This window comes from Camelina sativa, chromosome 5 (genome assembly GCF_000633955.1).
Source record: "Camelina sativa cultivar DH55 chromosome 5, Cs, whole genome shotgun sequence".
Classification (NCBI taxonomy): domain Eukaryota; kingdom Viridiplantae; phylum Streptophyta; class Magnoliopsida; order Brassicales; family Brassicaceae; genus Camelina; species Camelina sativa.
In genome coordinates this window covers 12,649,383-12,666,469 of record NC_025689.1, presented here as the reverse complement: position 1 = coordinate 12,666,469, position 17,087 = coordinate 12,649,383, and the positions used below count along the sequence as shown (strand labels likewise).

At 38.3% G+C, this 17,087-nt stretch overlaps 5 protein-coding genes across 12 annotated transcripts; 2 read left to right on the top strand and 3 right to left on the bottom strand.

Annotated features, from left to right (window-relative positions):
* On the top strand, nt 1,041-5,668 carry LOC104786692 (sodium-dependent phosphate transport protein 1, chloroplastic-like). 4 transcript variants are annotated; one of them, XM_010512138.2, is made up of 9 exons: nt 1,041-1,437; nt 1,555-1,662; nt 1,781-1,936; nt 2,012-2,227; nt 2,314-2,523; nt 2,609-2,746; nt 2,840-3,007; nt 5,112-5,196; nt 5,309-5,668. In XM_010512138.2, the coding sequence occupies exons 1-9, from the start codon at nt 1,087-1,089 to the stop codon at nt 5,404-5,406; spliced, it is 1,530 nt and encodes a 509-aa protein (XP_010510440.1). In that variant the 5' UTR covers nt 1,041-1,086; the 3' UTR covers nt 5,407-5,668. The 4 variants fall into 4 exon arrangements, with proteins under 4 accessions (XP_010510440.1, XP_010510445.1, XP_010510439.1 ...); XM_010512143.1 differs by having other exon boundaries at nt 1,226-1,437; nt 1,538-1,662; XM_010512137.2 differs by lacking the exons at nt 1,041-1,437; nt 1,555-1,662; nt 1,781-1,936; ... (2 more) ...; nt 2,609-2,746; nt 2,840-3,007 and adding exons at nt 3,099-3,449; nt 3,567-3,674; nt 3,793-3,948; ... (2 more) ...; nt 4,621-4,758; nt 4,852-5,019.
* Nucleotides 5,665-6,199, bottom strand: LOC104786694 (josephin-like protein). Its single transcript, XM_019245880.1, has one exon. The coding sequence runs from the start codon at nt 6,197-6,199 to the stop codon at nt 5,801-5,803; it is 399 nt and encodes a 132-aa protein (XP_019101425.1). The 3' UTR covers nt 5,665-5,800.
* LOC104786695 (josephin-like protein) lies at nt 6,056-9,538 on the bottom strand. Of its 4 annotated transcripts, XR_002038032.1 has the most exons (6): nt 9,465-9,538; nt 9,012-9,317; nt 7,824-7,993; nt 7,242-7,716; nt 6,721-6,757; nt 6,107-6,192 (listed from the first exon to the last, which is right to left on the bottom strand). XR_002038032.1 is itself a non-coding variant. In XM_010512146.2 (5 exons), exons 3-4 carry the CDS (start codon nt 7,905-7,907, stop codon nt 7,255-7,257), a joined length of 546 nt encoding a protein of 181 aa, XP_010510448.1. In that variant the 5' UTR covers nt 7,908-7,993; nt 9,012-9,317; nt 9,465-9,538; the 3' UTR covers nt 6,056-6,192; nt 7,242-7,254. The 4 variants fall into 4 exon arrangements, 3 of the variants coding, with proteins under 3 accessions (XP_010510448.1, XP_019101424.1, XP_019101423.1); XM_010512146.2 differs by lacking the exon at nt 6,721-6,757 and having other exon boundaries at nt 6,056-6,192; XM_019245879.1 differs by lacking the exon at nt 6,107-6,192 and having other exon boundaries at nt 6,720-6,757.
* Nucleotides 9,352-12,795, bottom strand: LOC104786696 (phosphomethylpyrimidine synthase, chloroplastic). 2 transcript variants are annotated; one of them, XM_010512147.2, is made up of 6 exons: nt 12,505-12,795; nt 12,007-12,298; nt 11,788-11,915; nt 10,481-11,307; nt 9,706-10,389; nt 9,352-9,538 (listed from the first exon to the last, which is right to left on the bottom strand). In XM_010512147.2, exons 2-5 carry the CDS (start codon nt 12,294-12,296, stop codon nt 9,709-9,711), a joined length of 1,926 nt encoding a protein of 641 aa, XP_010510449.1. In that variant the 5' UTR covers nt 12,297-12,298; nt 12,505-12,795; the 3' UTR covers nt 9,352-9,538; nt 9,706-9,708. The 2 variants fall into 2 exon arrangements, with proteins under 2 accessions (XP_010510449.1, XP_019101422.1); XM_019245877.1 differs by lacking the exons at nt 11,788-11,915; nt 12,007-12,298; nt 12,505-12,795 and adding exons at nt 11,395-11,522; nt 11,609-11,647.
* LOC104786691 lies at nt 13,604-17,081 on the top strand. Its single transcript, XM_010512136.1, has 7 exons — nt 13,604-13,727; nt 13,823-15,033; nt 15,195-15,802; nt 15,884-16,210; nt 16,305-16,382; nt 16,490-16,607; nt 16,751-17,081. Exons 2-6 carry the CDS (start codon nt 13,860-13,862, stop codon nt 16,580-16,582), a joined length of 2,280 nt encoding a protein of 759 aa, XP_010510438.1. The 5' UTR covers nt 13,604-13,727; nt 13,823-13,859; the 3' UTR covers nt 16,583-16,607; nt 16,751-17,081.

The window sequence follows — 17,087 nt, the reverse complement described above, 5'->3', positions numbered from 1 at the left end:
TTTGCCAACATATTATTGATTGACTCAATAAAACAATTTTGAGAGTTTACATAAAAACGTAAAAAAAAAAGATTCAATATGAATATTACTTGCTAATTTATTATCTATTTTATACTTATTTAGTTTTTGGTACATCAATGAAAATTGAAGTTTAGTTTGTGTACTTTTCATTCTATCATTTTTGTACACTAACTAAGAGGGGGTTATTGGTTCTATGATTTTAATGGATTTGGAAATCCAGACAAAAATTATGTGTTATTCAATCATTGATTTTAAAATACTTATCAAAATAATGTGTTATTGGTATTATGATTTACAAATACTTGTTAAAATCCCATGTTATTCATTTAATGATTTGTTTTTGGATTTCAAAATCCACATTATGTTTTAAATGGATTTGTATAGATTTGAAAGTGTAAAATAGAAGGATTCAAAACCAAGGATAAAACATGTTATTTCAAAATCCATGTGTTTTGATTTCTAGAATTTACAATTCCATATGAATTTAGAAATCATGCATCCAATAACAACCCCCGTTGGTGTTATTACTTATTTCAGCCAATAACCTTTCTGCCAGCTTAATCAATTGTCGGATTAAAAATAGTCTCCCGCATCTTTATGAACGCAATTAGTGGGTGTTTTTGGGTTCCACTTCCACCTTTGGATCCTCCTCCCTTTATTCCACATAAAAGTAGATCATATCCTTAAATATTTTATTACGGATAAGAGAAATGATTTTTTCGTGATATTAATATCGCATTTCTTTTGTTTCCATAGGCCAACTTAAAAAATTCATAGGTGAAAATTAATAAAAAAAGTTAATCTCGCATTTTAAATTGGGCCTTTCATGGGCTTGGTTATGTTAAACTTCAAATTCTTAGATTAGCTAGTTTAATGGACCTCCAATAATTCTGTTAACCGTTACTTTCCCGTTAGATTATGACATCCTCACCCAACCAATATTGAGCCGCCACATGTTGGCACGTCAGCCACGAGCTTTTGAACAAATCAGTTCCTCTCTCTTAAAACAAAGAGAAAAAAAAAACAGAGAAGAAGAAAAAAATAATATCTATTCTAATCTCAGCCATGAACGCGAGAGCTCTTCTTTGCTCTCCAAATCTTCACTCTCTCTACACTTCAAATCGTCCACCTGAGAAAACCTCTTACCGAAACATCAAACCAGCTCCCAAGTCGTTACGGGTATGGGTCTACCCGCGCAATCGGTCCGGCGTTTTCCGGGTATTAGTTCGGAGCTCCGACAAGAGAGAAAGCAGTAGTAATTCGTATTACTTAGATGAAGAGAGAGTGAGTCAAAACGAAGTCGTTTCTGATTCTTCGACTAGCTCAATCATCGTCCCATGGTGGGAAGAGTTTCCGAAGCGGTGGGTGATTGTGTTACTCTGTTTCTCAGCTTTTCTTCTCTGCAATATGGACAGAGTAAGTTAGGAAACAAAACAAAAAAGATTGAATTTTTATGGAAAATTGAAGGGTTTTGGATCTGCTTAATTAGGAAATTGGAGTTATCAATTTGGGACAGATGATGTTTTTCAACAGGTGAATATGAGTATAGCTATACTCCCTATGTCAGCTGAGTATGGTTGGAATCCAGCAACTGTTGGTTTGATTCAGTCTTCTTTCTTCTGGGGTTACCTTCTTACTCAGGTAAAAGCTTTTTGATTTGTTTCCTTAATTAGTGGTTTCTTAAAACAGTTTGGTTTGATCACATTTGAATCAGTAAGTGTGTATCTGAATCAGTCAGTGTGTTTGTTGATATGATTAGATAGCTGGTGGGATATGGGCAGACACTGTAGGTGGGAAAAGGGTTCTTGGATTTGGTGTTATTTGGTGGTCAATCGCTACAATTCTCACTCCTGTAGCTGCTAAACTTGGTCTTCCTTACTTGCTCGTTGTTCGTGCTTTCATGGGAGTTGGAGAGGTATGATGTTTTAGATATTAGTCTCAGATTTGTGTATTTCGATGGAGAAGTAAATTTCATTTGGTGTGTCTATAGGGTGTTGCAATGCCTGCTATGAATAATATATTGTCGAAATGGGTGCCTGTGCAAGAGAGAAGTAGATCTCTCGCGCTTGTTTACAGCGGAATGTATCTTGGATCCGTTACTGGTTTAGCCTTTTCGCCTTTCTTGATTCATCAGTTTGGATGGCCCTCTGTGTTTTACTCTTTTGGATCTCTTGGAACTGTATGGCTGATTCTGTGGCTAACTAAGGTCAGACTTTTCTACTGCTTTTAAATCTATTGGATCCAAATCTCTTACCATTAATGTGTGTTTGTGTTACTTGTTACTAATTATAGGCAGAGAGTTCACCACTAGAAGATCCAACGTTGCTCCCTAAAGAAAGAAAGCTAATTGCTGACAACTGTGCCAGCAAAGAGCCAGTGAAGTCGATCCCTTGGAGGCTGATATTGTCCAAACCGCCGGTTTGGGCTCTCATCGGTTGCCACTTTTGTCACAACTGGGGAACATTCATTCTCTTAACCTGGATGCCAACTTATTACCATCAAGTCAGTTCTATTATTCTCTTTATGCAAGGAGCTTTGATGTTCTGTTTTTCTCTGGTTATTAATCTCATGAACATTGTGAGTGCAGGTGCTGAAGTTCAACCTAATGGAATCAGGACTTCTCTCAGTATTTCCATGGATGACAATGGCGATTTCTGCAAATGCTGGAGGATGGATCGCCGATACACTCGTCAGCCGAGGTTTCTCTGTCACCAATGTCCGCAAGGTAACTGCATATCACCCTTCAGTCCATTTCAATGCATTTAGTTAAAGTAATTCATTTGATAATCTATTTAATCCTTTTCTATGATGAATTCAGATAATGCAAACAATTGGGTTTCTTGGACCAGCGTTCTTCCTAACACAGCTGAAACACATAGATTCTCCTACAATGGCTGTTTTGTGCATGGCTTGTAGCCAGGGGACTGATGCGTTTTCACAGTCTGGTCTATACTCTAACCATCAAGACATTGCTCCAAGATACTCTGTAAGTGTAATTAATNGTTCCTCTCTCTTAAAACAAAGAGAAAAAAAAAACAGAGAAGAAGAAAAAAATAATATCTATTCTAATCTCAGCCATGAACGCGAGAGCTCTTCTTTGCTCTCCAAATCTTCACTCTCTCTACACTTCAAATCGTCCACCTGAGAAAACCTCTTACCGAAACATCAAACCAGCTCCCAAGTCGTTACGGGTATGGGTCTACCCGCGCAATCGGTCCGGCGTTTTCCGGGTATTAGTTCGGAGCTCCGACAAGAGAGAAAGCAGTAGTAATTCGTATTACTTAGATGAAGAGAGAGTGAGTCAAAACGAAGTCGTTTCTGATTCTTCGACTAGCTCAATCATCGTCCCATGGTGGGAAGAGTTTCCGAAGCGGTGGGTGATTGTGTTACTCTGTTTCTCAGCTTTTCTTCTCTGCAATATGGACAGAGTAAGTTAGGAAACAAAACAAAAAAGATTGAATTTTTATGGAAAATTGAAGGGTTTTGGATCTGCTTAATTAGGAAATTGGAGTTATCAATTTGGGACAGATGATGTTTTTCAACAGGTGAATATGAGTATAGCTATACTCCCTATGTCAGCTGAGTATGGTTGGAATCCAGCAACTGTTGGTTTGATTCAGTCTTCTTTCTTCTGGGGTTACCTTCTTACTCAGGTAAAAGCTTTTTGATTTGTTTCCTTAATTAGTGGTTTCTTAAAACAGTTTGGTTTGATCACATTTGAATCAGTAAGTGTGTATCTGAATCAGTCAGTGTGTTTGTTGATATGATTAGATAGCTGGTGGGATATGGGCAGACACTGTAGGTGGGAAAAGGGTTCTTGGATTTGGTGTTATTTGGTGGTCAATCGCTACAATTCTCACTCCTGTAGCTGCTAAACTTGGTCTTCCTTACTTGCTCGTTGTTCGTGCTTTCATGGGAGTTGGAGAGGTATGATGTTTTAGATATTAGTCTCAGATTTGTGTATTTCGATGGAGAAGTAAATTTCATTTGGTGTGTCTATAGGGTGTTGCAATGCCTGCTATGAATAATATATTGTCGAAATGGGTGCCTGTGCAAGAGAGAAGTAGATCTCTCGCGCTTGTTTACAGCGGAATGTATCTTGGATCCGTTACTGGTTTAGCCTTTTCGCCTTTCTTGATTCATCAGTTTGGATGGCCCTCTGTGTTTTACTCTTTTGGATCTCTTGGAACTGTATGGCTGATTCTGTGGCTAACTAAGGTCAGACTTTTCTACTGCTTTTAAATCTATTGGATCCAAATCTCTTACCATTAATGTGTGTTTGTGTTACTTGTTACTAATTATAGGCAGAGAGTTCACCACTAGAAGATCCAACGTTGCTCCCTAAAGAAAGAAAGCTAATTGCTGACAACTGTGCCAGCAAAGAGCCAGTGAAGTCGATCCCTTGGAGGCTGATATTGTCCAAACCGCCGGTTTGGGCTCTCATCGGTTGCCACTTTTGTCACAACTGGGGAACATTCATTCTCTTAACCTGGATGCCAACTTATTACCATCAAGTCAGTTCTATTATTCTCTTTATGCAAGGAGCTTTGATGTTCTGTTTTTCTCTGGTTATTAATCTCATGAACATTGTGAGTGCAGGTGCTGAAGTTCAACCTAATGGAATCAGGACTTCTCTCAGTATTTCCATGGATGACAATGGCGATTTCTGCAAATGCTGGAGGATGGATCGCCGATACACTCGTCAGCCGAGGTTTCTCTGTCACCAATGTCCGCAAGGTAACTGCATATCACCCTTCAGTCCATTTCAATGCATTTAGTTAAAGTAATTCATTTGATAATCTATTTAATCCTTTTCTATGATGAATTCAGATAATGCAAACAATTGGGTTTCTTGGACCAGCGTTCTTCCTAACACAGCTGAAACACATAGATTCTCCTACAATGGCTGTTTTGTGCATGGCTTGTAGCCAGGGGACTGATGCGTTTTCACAGTCTGGTCTATACTCTAACCATCAAGACATTGCTCCAAGATACTCTGTAAGTGTAATTAATTACTCCCGAGTCTTAACTAATTATGCTACTCTAAAGCAAATTGATAAGCACGTTGATGATGTTGTTTGTGTGATCAGGGAGTGTTACTTGGTTTGTCTAATACTGCTGGAGTACTTGCCGGAGTTCTTGGCACAGCTGCGACTGGTCACATCCTACAACACGGTCAGAACTCTCCAACACTTCTTAATTCTGACAATGCTTTGCGTTTTAAAACTCTTCTAAGTTTTACTTTTTCTGTTCTCAATGACATTGACAATGAAATGTAATGAATCAGGTTCTTGGGATGACGTTTTCACGATATCGGTTGGTCTTTACCTTGTCGGGACCGTCGTTTGGAACTTATTTTCGACCGGGGAGAAGATAATCGATTAATACAATCCGAGAAAAGTGATTTATCACTGAATAGTTCAGCTCCAACATCAGGTGCAACTTCACCTCACGCCAGTCTCTGAATATACATATCATTGCAGTCTGATAGCTTGCCGGAATATTACTTTTTTTGCCAGAAAATCCGTCAGGAAATACCTGCTCGTAGATTTAGGCCAAACGCATATAATGATCTATGTAGATGAAAGACAAAAAGATTATTTTTGTACATAAAGAAAGCTCAAACATTCCACGTTTCTCAAGAGTACTTAAATCTCTCTTCTGCTCTATATATATTTTTCATTTCATAAAAGATATTACACGGAATTCTCTAATATGCTATTGCGTAGCCAACTAGTGACCAAGAAAGAGTTTCGAAACTTATGGGTATTACAAAAACTTATGATTTACCGTCACTGGTAGAACGTGATCTCGTGAACGAGGTTGATGAGTTAATAAACTGTATGCAGTCTTCTATCGCCTCTGATCTGTGAGTTTCATTTACGATAGAGATGGCCGAAGGCTGAGATATTCCAGAAGAAGAAGCCTTCTTCAATGGTGTAGATCTCTTCTTCTTCTTCTTCGTCCTCATCACCACTAGTCGTAAGCCTTTAACGAAGTTACAGCTGACATGTTTGACCAGTCTTGCGGCTGTGCATTCTGTTTTCCTCGGTAGCCTCATACCACAGCCTGTTGTGCATCCCGGATTCTTACCGTATGGTCCCTTGACTGAGGATTGCTTACCAGGAGTTACTGGTCCAGTGTTTGCATTGAACCGTTTTGTTCCTGTAACTGACATATCAAGAGAGAGTGAGAGCAGTTTGTGAGAACAAACTTGAGGAGAGTAAGGGATTATATATATAGGGATTGATGCTTAAACAGTTGCCTATAAGAGTTCAGGTAGAGACCAGAGAAGCCATGATTATTAATAATATATCAATCAATGATGACATAATAACACTTAAAAAGCCATGATTACTGTAGTCATTTAAAACATACACAAATAGGCAGGTTCATTTTTCATACTTACTTTAGATACTTTTTGTCAAAAGAATTGTAATAACTAACAGATTTAAAGATATCTGAAACTACAACGCCGAAATTTGGAAAACAAAGCTAGCCAAAAGAGCAAAAGATAAAGACTTTGTTTAGTTTTTCTACATTTCCATTAGGGAAAGCAAGTAGAAGATGGTCCACAAGGGAATAACACCATTTGTTTAAGCAAAAAAAGGTTCTTTCTTTGAAGCAACCTTTCGGTATTGTTCCTATTTGATGAAAAAAACATTCTTTTGACTCCTGGAGAGGCCGAGATAAACTTACCTTTATAAATTGCAGATACCTTACTTGAGACTTGAGGCTACCAAAAATTAAGAGAAGAAATAAGAACGATAGTAACCATACAATTTCATGACATACATAAAACATCAACCTTTGGAGAATGATTTCTTACATATGACAACATTTCATTGGGATCAGAACTATAATCAATGATATATTGATTAGCTGGTTATTAGATGCTAATGGAAGATGCTTAGCATAAATGGTAGAACTCAAAATTGCAAAAGCGCGATAAGTGGAATACAAAAAACTACTTCATCAAGTCTACTCATAGTTACCATTGCCAAACCAGTCCTACTCATAGAGACAAAGAAAAGATTTTGTATACTGAGACATGAAGATCATTAGTTCCCAAAACCCATAAGTGGAGCAAACTCACTGAACTTTTCTCTAAAAATCGTGATCAACACTGTTGGAGTTTAAGCTAAGCACTAGATACAACTTCACACTTGATGGGTATTAATTTACATACAGAGAGAAACGTAAGAAAAATTGAAACTCACGTTTGTTGATCTTTTAAGCATTGTTGTTCACTAGCAAAACCTCTGCACCTAAACTCAGATTTTGATCCAAGAACACTCTAACTTCATCTCCATCTTTAAACATCTGTGGCACAACGAGATCACTATCTAAATTATACCAAACACCATTGATTCTTCTAACCACAACCCAATGCCTACTTCTCCAAAGTCCACCGTACCGCTTAACCGGAACATTCAATACAATACCCATTAAAGTACCCGCATCATCAAGATCAATCGAAGAAGCTCCACTACGCTTATCATGCCAAACAACACTCTTGCCTTTGCCTTCAAGAGCTGTGATCATAACGTTCACGTCGTAGTTACCAGTGAGTGTGTTGTGATGAGGCTTGAGGAGTAAAGAGAGAGGTGTCGTCCATGTTTCTTTGTTTGGATCATCCTCCACGAGCTTCTCTGCAATTGAGTTCAAGGTTTCTCGCGTGAACGCGTCTTTGTCCTGAATCATAAAACGAGAGCAATAAAGCAACACTCTTTAATCATCGGTGTGATTCGCAGTATGAAAATTTTGAAATTGAAAATGAAATTGAGATTTGATCGAATCACCTGAAATAGATTGTTGAGGGAGTGCAATAGGCAAAATTGTAATCGTTGTCGTTCGTGATAGATCTGAGATTCGGATTCCGCCATCTTTGGGAACCTTCCGGTGAAGACAATTTAGGGTTTAGGTCATCAATCGAGAGAAACGAAGCAAAGGGGTCGGGATGACTTCGAGCCTGAGATTGAAGACGACAGTGTTGAAATTCTGTGTGACGTTTGAAATTCTAAACATAACATGTATGCTGTTTTTTTATTTATTAGTCACAAATCCTAAAGGAAACTGCGTGCCGTCTCTTTCTCTCTATGCTTTTCCAGTCATGTGTTAGTGTTACTCTGACTTTACTGGTTTGGTTATATCAAAATACAAACTCCAACCCATGGATGAGGTATGATCAAACATGAGGTTATCACATAATCATCTGATCCGGTCAGTGACCAAACAAACTAAAAATGGTGCCAGAAGAGGCTCACAAGTCACAAGCCCCCAACAATTACAGAAACAGGATATAGATATATAAACATCACATCTCTCATGATTCATGTTCATTCATGTACATGTTAGCAGAAACATTAACCATAAAAAAACACTAAGGCTGTCAAATACAGAAGCTAGTAGATGATAAACCTTCAAACCAATTAAGACAGAACGTAAGAATTTCAGTCTCTTGACAATTGTGTGATCTCTCATACAGCAGGAAATTAATATAGGCTGTGTAACATTTTTATCCTCTTGGCCCCAAAAGTTTTCTTTTACATTTGGTAAGTTTCGTTTATTTTATGTTTCTACTGCAATATAACAAAATATTTTATGTAATTGATGTGAAAACGTATTCAGATTTGTGTTATGAAAGCTGAACAATGAGAAACTACAGAGGATCGATCATTTTCATGTGTAGCTGATTGAGGTTCACTTTCCCTACATCTGCTTGTTCTGGCCGATGCCATACCTCTACGCCTCTGCCATGGCTGCTATGTAATAAAATGACAAAGGTGTATTTCTTTTCCCAGTATGTTTCCTCAAAGTGATCATCCCAAATTTCATTGTGATGCAGATTTATGTAAATAAACGAGAGTATAGGTAGAAAACATGATCTTTTAAGTGTTAGAAAACCGATTTGTGTGTGTAGCTGTAAACCAAATTAAAAGAGCAGATTGATTTTAGCTTATGTCCCAAGGGTGCAAAAGCATTTTTACCAATCTGAATGAAGTTTTGGTTGAATCATTCTTCAGTGTTAGTGACGTAGTGCATCAGTTAGACTTTTTAATAGCTGTATGTCAATTTGACTGAATCTCATAGCTCGTGAGAATCAACTGTTGGAAACCGTGGACTGAGAATCAGGGGAGCGGCAACAGTAGAAGCTTCTTCACCTTTAGAAAGCTACAGAAAAGAAAAAAAAAACATGCACACTCCCTGCGCAGGCATTACCCTGTTCAGGTTCAAAGGGACTTTCTCAGCCTGGTCCAGGATAGCCCACTCGGGCTATCCTGGTTCAAGCACCCCTGGTGCTTTTTCATGTCAAATCACACTCAAAAAAGTATTGAAAACATCAACTTCGTTTGTCTTTATTACTGACTCTTGACTCGAAGGAACATACAGCAACATAGATAGTTCTAAAGATTAAAAGACACAGAGACTACATAGCTTACCGACAGTTTGTGCCTTTATATGGTATAGTCCAACAGGCAACCAAGACTTGAGTAAGCGAGGTCTTATTTCAACCCTGAGGAAGCAGAAGAAATAGAAATACAACAAAAAACATAGATGTAAGGACGCATTTGACCATATGTAATTCTTCAGAATTTTAGATAAAAGGCTATGCACCTGAATGCTTTTAAACTAGCAAGCAGTAACTAACATGTTAAGTGAGAAAGTTCTAAACACACTGACCTTTTATTTCATAGCAGACTTGACGTAGCTCTCTGGCAAATAGATTTCTCCACCTACTTCACCGTGCTGTTCTCCACTGATGGTTTTCTTGGCGATGTTGAACTCTTCACTCATAGCATCCATTCCTTGTTTGATGGCTTCTTCAGCACTGCCATAACCATTCTCCTCTGCATACTTACGGATGTCTTCTGTTATCTTCATGGAGCAGAACTTTGGTCCACACATGGAGCAAAAGTGTGCAACCTTGGCTCCATCAGCTGGAAGAGTTTCATCATGGAAAGACATAGCAGTCATGGGGTCCAAGGACAGAGCAAACTGGTCCATCCACCTGAACTCAAACCGTGCTTTGCTCAGCGCATCATCCCATGCCTGCGCATGTGGATGCTGTTTGGCTAGATCAGCTGCATGAGCAGCGATCTTGTATGCTATAACCCCGGCCTTCACGTCATCTCTGTTTGGTAACCCGAGGTGTTCTTTTGGTGTTACATAGCAAAGAAGAGCTGTTCCCAAGGCTCCGATATTGGCAGCACCAATGGCAGAGGTAATGTGATCATATCCAGGGGCGATATCAGTAGTCAAAGGACCAAGGGTGTAGAATGGTGCCTCGTTACACCATTCCAACTGCTTCTGCATATTCTCTGGAATCTTGTGCATTGGGACATGCCCTGGCCCTTCATTCATCACCTGAAATAAAAACCAACCAGTATTGAGAATATGTATGCAAATGCAAACTGTATGGACTATTAAGTGAACTAGATGAGTAGTTGTAGTATACCTGCACATCTTTTTCCCATGCTCGGCGAGTTAGTTCACCTTGAGTAAGGAGCTCTGCAAACTGAGCAGTGTCGTTAGCATCATAGATGGATCCAGGTCTCAAACCATCACCAATTGAAAGAGCCACATCATACTGGTTACAGATGTCAAGAATGTCATCCCAGTGCTCGTAAGCAAAGTTTTCCTTGTGGTAAGATAAACACCATTTAGCATGAATGGATCCTCCACGTGAAACGATCCCGGTCATACGCTTAGCAGTTAAGGGAATGTAACGCAGCAAAACTCCAGCATGGATTGTGAAATAATCCACACCTTGCTCAGCTTGTTCAATCAAAGTCTCTCTGAAAACTTCCCAGCTAAGATTCTCAGCAATTCCATCCACTTTCTCAAGCGCTTGATAAATAGGCACAGTACCAACAGGCACAGCTGAGTTCCTTAGGATCCACTCGCGTGTCTCGTGGATATGACGGCCAGTAGAGAGATCCATGATTGTATCAGCTCCCCACATTGTTGCCCACTGAACCTTGTAGACTTCCTCTTCAATAGAGCTAGCAACAGCAGAGTTTCCGATATTAGCATTGACCTTGACCAAGAACTTTCTACCGACAATCATTGGTTCCAGCTCCAAATGCTTCTTGTTGGAAGGAATGATCGCCCTCCCTCTCGCAACTTCTGATCTAACAAACTCAGGGTCTAGCTTCTCCCTGGTAGCACAGTAGAGCATCTCCTCAGTTATGATCCCTTGCTTAGCGTAGTACATTTGAGTGTATCTTGGTGTTCCTAGCTTCTCTCGGCGATCAATCCAATCCTTCCTTAGCTTAGGAAGCCCTGTTGAAAAGTTTCATTAGTTATTGATACTTCACATAGAGACCAAAAAAGAGATGAATGGGTAAAACACAAGGTCAAATCACATACCAATGTTTGGGTTAACATCTTGAGGACCACTAGTGTCATAATTATCAAAAGCTGGCTCACCACCAGACAAATGAACACGTCTAAAAGGAACTTTAAGCACATGACCAGATTCTTCATGAACAACTTCCCTAAAAACAATCAAAAACCAAACCAGTGATTTCTCAACTCTTCTAAATTGTGAAACTGTGAATTGACTGAAGAATAGATAACGAACCTTTGTTCTTTAGTGCTCTTAGGAAAACATTCTTGAAAAGNTCCTAGCTTCTCTCGGCGATCAATCCACTCCTTCCTTAGCTTAGGAAGCCCTGTTGAACGTTTCATTATTTATTATTGATACTCACGGAGAAACCAAAAGAGAGATGAATGGGTAAAACACAAGGTCAAATCACATACCAATGTTTGGGTTAACATCTTGAGGACCACTAGTGTCATAATTATCAAAAGCTGGTTCACCACCAGACAAATGAACACGTCTAAAAGGAACTTTAAGCACATGACCAGATTCTTCATGAACAACTTCCCTGGGAAACAGATCAAAAAACCAAACCAGTGATTTCTCAACTCTTCCAAATTTTGAAAATGTGAATTGAGTGTGAAGAATAGATAACGAACCTTTGTTCTTTAGTGCTCTTAGGAAAACATTCTTGAAAAGATGGGATTGGTTGAAAATCAGGAGAAGAAGGATCGATGGTGTGCTTCCTCTGCTTAGCTCTCTCAGAGTTAGTCGTCGGTGGATCAAACGTGAGAGTGGCTCGTGTGGTTGTCTTGAATCGAGTAGTAGCAGCAGCAGGAACAACCACATCGAATCCAGGTAACAAGGAAGAGTTTGGAAGTTTAGGCCAAGCAGAGTGAGTCTTGTTGTTGCATACGACCGACATCAAAGTACTGTGTACTGAAGCCATAGCTGAACGATACATACAATACAAAGGTTACTTACTTACTTGTTACTGGTATTATAACAACGTAAACGAATCATAGATTAAAACCTAAATCATCGTAATCAAAGATCCGATTATTGCATGATTCTAAACGTTAAAATAACTCCATCAAAAACATCGAGAATGGTTGGTGGACTACCATGCACATTCGTGGAGAAGAAGGAATACGAACCTGGAATAAGAGGAAGCTTCTGGATCTGTTCTCTCTAGACGAAAGAGGGTTGGCTCGTGTTTGAACTGAATCGGCACACACTGAGTCACTCTGTGGTATTCAGAGTGATGATATATATTTAGGTTATAAGAAAATGATTTGGGTCCTTTAAATTAAAAGGAAAAAAAAGGAACGAAGCTCCTGAACCGTCAGTGATATTGTCACGGCCCAATGCAGCCTAAAGCTTTGCTGACGTGTCTCCCTTCCCAGATACTTTGTCGTCCAGAAGGGATAAGATACGTGAGGAGGAGATCATCGTTTTATAAGTAAACCAACTTTTAAACCAATATAAACCAAAATATCAAATCATGATCTAATTAACCACAAAAACAAATTGAAGACACTGTTTATTATAAATAAATAAATAAATAAATAAATGTCTCTATTGGATTCTTACTATGTGATAAATGTTGGCAATGACAATTGATAGACCATACATTTTGGTTTTTTTAGTATCTGTTGTTCAATCACTCCAAAAGGTGAGAGCGACATTGATATTTTTTGCTGTGTCCTCTTTATGTATTGATATATACATAAAACTATATGCATTGAGAGATTTGATGATTCACATTTTTATGGACGTCAATATGTCCTTCATAATTAGTATCATATACAGCCATAAATTAAATGTTCAAACATCTTTAAAATAACAAGAAGACTCTGAAAATAATCTACCAAGAGAAACATTCTTCTTGAGCAGATATATAATCGTACAAGCAACAAACATTGACGCATTTATATTTGTATATTTAAATTAACTAATATTTCTTTATTAATTATATATTTTCTTTGCTAAGAACATGTATTATGTGAGTTTGAAATTGTTGAACACAAAAACAAATTTTTGGACCAAGTTACCAATTTACACGAATCGAAAAAACATTAGAATCCAAATATGCAATGACTAAGAAATAAGGGGATCAACCTGCAATTTTAAGTAATTTTCATGAAATTCAAAAGTGTAAAGGGATAAAATAATGATATCTTTGACAAAACATGTAAGCAACTACGGTTTTTTCTAACTTGTCTTCCCCGCACGATGCGATTCATACGTAAACTATTCATTCCCTCTTTCCCACACCACACCGACATGTATTTAAGAAAACAGAGAAAATTTTCTAAATCTGCAATTAATAAAACCCCCCTCCCAATACAACATTTTTTGACTGGTTATCGTTTCAAAGGTAAGCTTGACCTCTCTTCTTTGAATTTTTCTTTTCAATAGTTTTGTTCATTCTTGTGTGTTTCCGATGTCTCATAATGATTTTTAAAGTTTCAGGTGTTGTTGTTTGATCACTAGAAGAGAAAAGAAAAAAATGGGAATTGATGGTAAAGATGTCTGCTTTATCATCTGGAAGATTTTGAAAATCACAACGAATACAACTTTCAGATACGTGATGAGATACCCAGTTGTGTCTGGTGTTTCTACGTTTATGATCATTTTGTATATTTTTCTTCCTTGGGGTTTCTATTTCTTGCTCTGTTCTTTGATAGCTTATGTTTCGTATTATCCACGGAACCATGATCTGAGTTCAAAGATCGATGATTTATCGGAGGAAGGAGAGAGAACGGATCGTGGGTTATCTTTTGTTTCTCAAGAGGGAAGAACAGAGAAGGCTGAGTTAAAGCACCAACGAAGTGTCCGACGTAATGCTCGTAGAAAAGTTGAAGAGGTTGGGAAAGATTGGGATTCGTCTCAAGCTAGTGAGGACGAGAGAGGAAAGGTTATTTTAACAACTCTATATGGGGAAGTTTTACCGGAGACGATCAGTACTACTCCTGATTTGGAGAAACTTAAGAGAGAGAGGACGTTGCTTGCTGGAGAAGAAAGCTCTTTTGACTCTGTTTTTGACAAGAGCGAAGATGTTGTTGTTGATCCATTGGAGAAGGTAGCAAGTGTTGATGAAACTGAAGTAGAATGTTCATCAGAAGAGGAAGAGGAAGAGGAAGAGGAAGAGGAAGAAGAAGAAAGGAGTGAAGATAGAAACAAGGTCGATGTAGTAGCGTGGACAGAGGATGATCAGAAGAATCTGATGGATCTTGGGACATCTGAGATGGAACGAAACAAGAGGCTTGAGAATTTGATCACCAGGAGAAGATCAAGGAGATTTTTCTTACTTGCAGCTGAAGGAAGCTTGATGGATGATATGGAAGTTCCTCGGATTTGTATCGGTCGGAACTTTTATGGTTTCGGTAAAGAAAACTATGAAATCGATGGACTTCTCATGCCTGGCTCTGCACCTTCCGTTTTGTTACCAAGACGAAACCCATTTGACCTTCCTTATGATCCACTCGAAGAGAAGCCGAACCTCACAGGAGATAGCTTTCAGCAAGAGTTTGCTGTGGCTACTAACCCGAAAGATGTCTTCTTTTGCCGTCATGAGAGCTTTCATCACAGAGTTCATCCATCAACATTGCAAAAGGAATCTAAATTGGCGTCATCATGGAGAAATGAAGTTGATGGTGGTAGTAGGCTTAGGCAACAACAAGGTAATATATATAAGCTCTTTCTTTCTTTCTACATATAAGTTGTAGTAAATGGTTAAATTTGAACTGAAACATTAGGATTAGCTCTGCTTCTGTAGAACTTGCTTTGACCTTTTACATTGATCACGATTGTGATTAGGATTCTAAATTTGTTGTTGATATAGGTAGCAATGATCAACCACCTCTACTGAAAGAAAGAGAAAAAGGAAATGAAATGGAGGCAGGAGAGGTTCGGATAGAGACAGATTCCATCAGAAACGATGATAGTGACTCGAACGCATCGCTTTCTCCTCGAGAAAGAGAGAAAGATTTCAATGTCTCGGATCAATCTGATGCTTCTGGAACTTTCTGCAAACAAAATGAACGTGTTGGAAACTCTCTTGCAGGTTTAGTGCCTAGAAGCAGTGGTTCGAGTTCACTAGCAACCGCGAGGCAAAGATACATGGAGCATTTTGGTTACAACACAAGAAAATGTCATATGGTGACACATTCAGTTGACTCTGATCTTCAAGTTGAGGTTTCTGAACTCGGTTCACCTCCAACTTCAGTTGATGGGAATGACTCTGATTATGAGAGATCTATGTTCGTTTATGAATCGGACATTGGAAAGCAAATGAGTTTCAATGGTGGGGAATATGAAGTCTTACCTGTTGGGAAAGATGATCAAGATCTAAATGAAACAACTTCTTTAGCTTCTCCAAAGAATGAAGAAGCAGGAAAAATGGAGTCCATGGTTCCTCAACATAATGAAGCTTCCTCCAAAAGACCAGAGGTAAGCTAATGTTTTTCTTTTTTTTTCTCAAAAATGTTAAGACAATATTGAACATGATTAATCTTTGAAACTTTTTGTCAGGAGTTAAAGGAACTTCCTGAAAACTCAGCTGATGAGATAAAGATAAGTTATGACTCTGATGAACCTCAACCATCTGAGAGAATTGATCAAGAATCTGAAGAAACTCGTGAGAGAAATGATGGAGAAGAAATGCAACAAGTCATGGCGGAAGCTGAAGCTTCTTCTGATGTAAATCATCATGGGAACTCTGAAGAATCTGCTCCAAGATCAGTGTTACCAGACATGTTACATCTAGACCAGACTCATTCTGAGGATCTGGATCATACATCAGTTGGTCAGCTGCAAAATATGGATCCACCTGCTGAATCTTCTCATAATCAAATTGATGTAAATTTTGTGTTTAGTAAAGCAAAAATACAATTTCTGTATACATTAATACATGTACGTCGTTTGAGACTTGGATTTGTTTTCTCTCTCGCAGGAACATTCTGAACCAACTGAGGAAAAAGTAGAAACCATTTGTTCGGATGCCATGGGAACAATTCAAGAGAAGCAAGAGGTAAGCCATTATCCTTTTCCAAAGTTACAATGCTCTGTTTATACTTAATCAAAAGTGTATAATTCGTCTTGTGCTTAAACATTTTGAACATGAAATGAAAATATCAGGGATCTGAAGTAACATACAACGATGAGCCTATATATGCAGAAGAACACAGACAGTCCATTGATCCATTGGCTGTAGAACTTAAGAACAATTAAACTGATGGAATCAAATGATGAAATGGTAAAGCTAAGACTAAGATGAAATCAAATTGTATTCTTTTGATATTCAAGTGAGACTTTTATAAGCTTTTTGGTTTTAACTTTTACAAGGAAGTGAGGAACACAATCTGATTCTCTTTACTTTGTTCCCCATTTCCGATGCAGAGAATTCATCGCATTTACGGAGAGTCAACAAAAGAATCAAGTCATGATTTTGGTGTATAATGAAACACCAAATAAGCGTACAAAAAAGCGGAAATGAATGATGAGATTTTTGTGTAGATAAGAACTTTATGTTTGTGTAGTATCATGAAATGTATGTTTCATACAAAAGTATAGCTAGCGAGAGCGAGTGTATAGTTTTTTTTTTGTGTGCTTTGCTTCCTTAGAGTTCACGGAAACTGAGTAGATCCTGTTAAACATTTTGTTTTCTTCGGCTATAGATTTTCATTGTGCCTTGTATAAAAAGGTGATTTTGTGTTTACTATATATGAGTAAAAAA

What these genes read in the sequence shown, in the direction of transcription:
- LOC104786691 (XM_010512136.1), top strand. Translation starts at nt 13,860, where the DNA reads ATGGGAATTGATGGTAAAGATGTCTGCTTTATCATCTGGAAGATTTTG. An exon ending in TAGGCTTAGGCAACAACAAG is followed by an intron (nt 15,034 to 15,194) that starts GTAATATATATA and finishes TTGTTGATATAG; the next exon opens with GTAGCAATGATCAACCACCT. An exon ending in CAATTCAAGAGAAGCAAGAG is followed by an intron (nt 16,383 to 16,489) that starts GTAAGCCATTAT and finishes TGAAAATATCAG; the next exon opens with GGATCTGAAGTAACATACAA.
- LOC104786695 (XM_010512146.2), bottom strand. Translation starts at nt 7,907, where the DNA reads ATGGCGGAATCCGAATCTCAGATCTATCACGAACGACAACGATTACAA. An exon ending in CCCTCAACAATCTATTTCAG is followed by an intron (nt 7,717 to 7,823) that starts GTGATTCGATCA and finishes TTTATGATTCAG; the next exon opens with GACAAAGACGCGTTCACGCG.
- LOC104786694 (XM_019245880.1), bottom strand. Translation starts at nt 6,199, where the DNA reads ATGTCAGTTACAGGAACAAAACGGTTCAATGCAAACACTGGACCAGTA.
- LOC104786692 (XM_010512138.2), top strand. Translation starts at nt 1,087, where the DNA reads ATGAACGCGAGAGCTCTTCTTTGCTCTCCAAATCTTCACTCTCTCTAC. An exon ending in TTCTCTGCAATATGGACAGA is followed by an intron (nt 1,438 to 1,554) that starts GTAAGTTAGGAA and finishes GTTTTTCAACAG; the next exon opens with GTGAATATGAGTATAGCTAT. An exon ending in GGGGTTACCTTCTTACTCAG is followed by an intron (nt 1,663 to 1,780) that starts GTAAAAGCTTTT and finishes TGATATGATTAG; the next exon opens with ATAGCTGGTGGGATATGGGC.
- LOC104786696 (XM_010512147.2), bottom strand. Translation starts at nt 12,296, where the DNA reads ATGGCTTCAGTACACAGTACTTTGATGTCGGTCGTATGCAACAACAAG. An exon ending in AAGAGCACTAAAGAACAAAG is followed by an intron (nt 11,916 to 12,006) that starts GTTCGTTATCTA and finishes TCTGTTTCCCAG; the next exon opens with GGAAGTTGTTCATGAAGAAT. An exon ending in CATGGGAAAAAGATGTGCAG is followed by an intron (nt 10,390 to 10,480) that starts GTATACTACAAC and finishes TTTTTATTTCAG; the next exon opens with GTGATGAATGAAGGGCCAGG.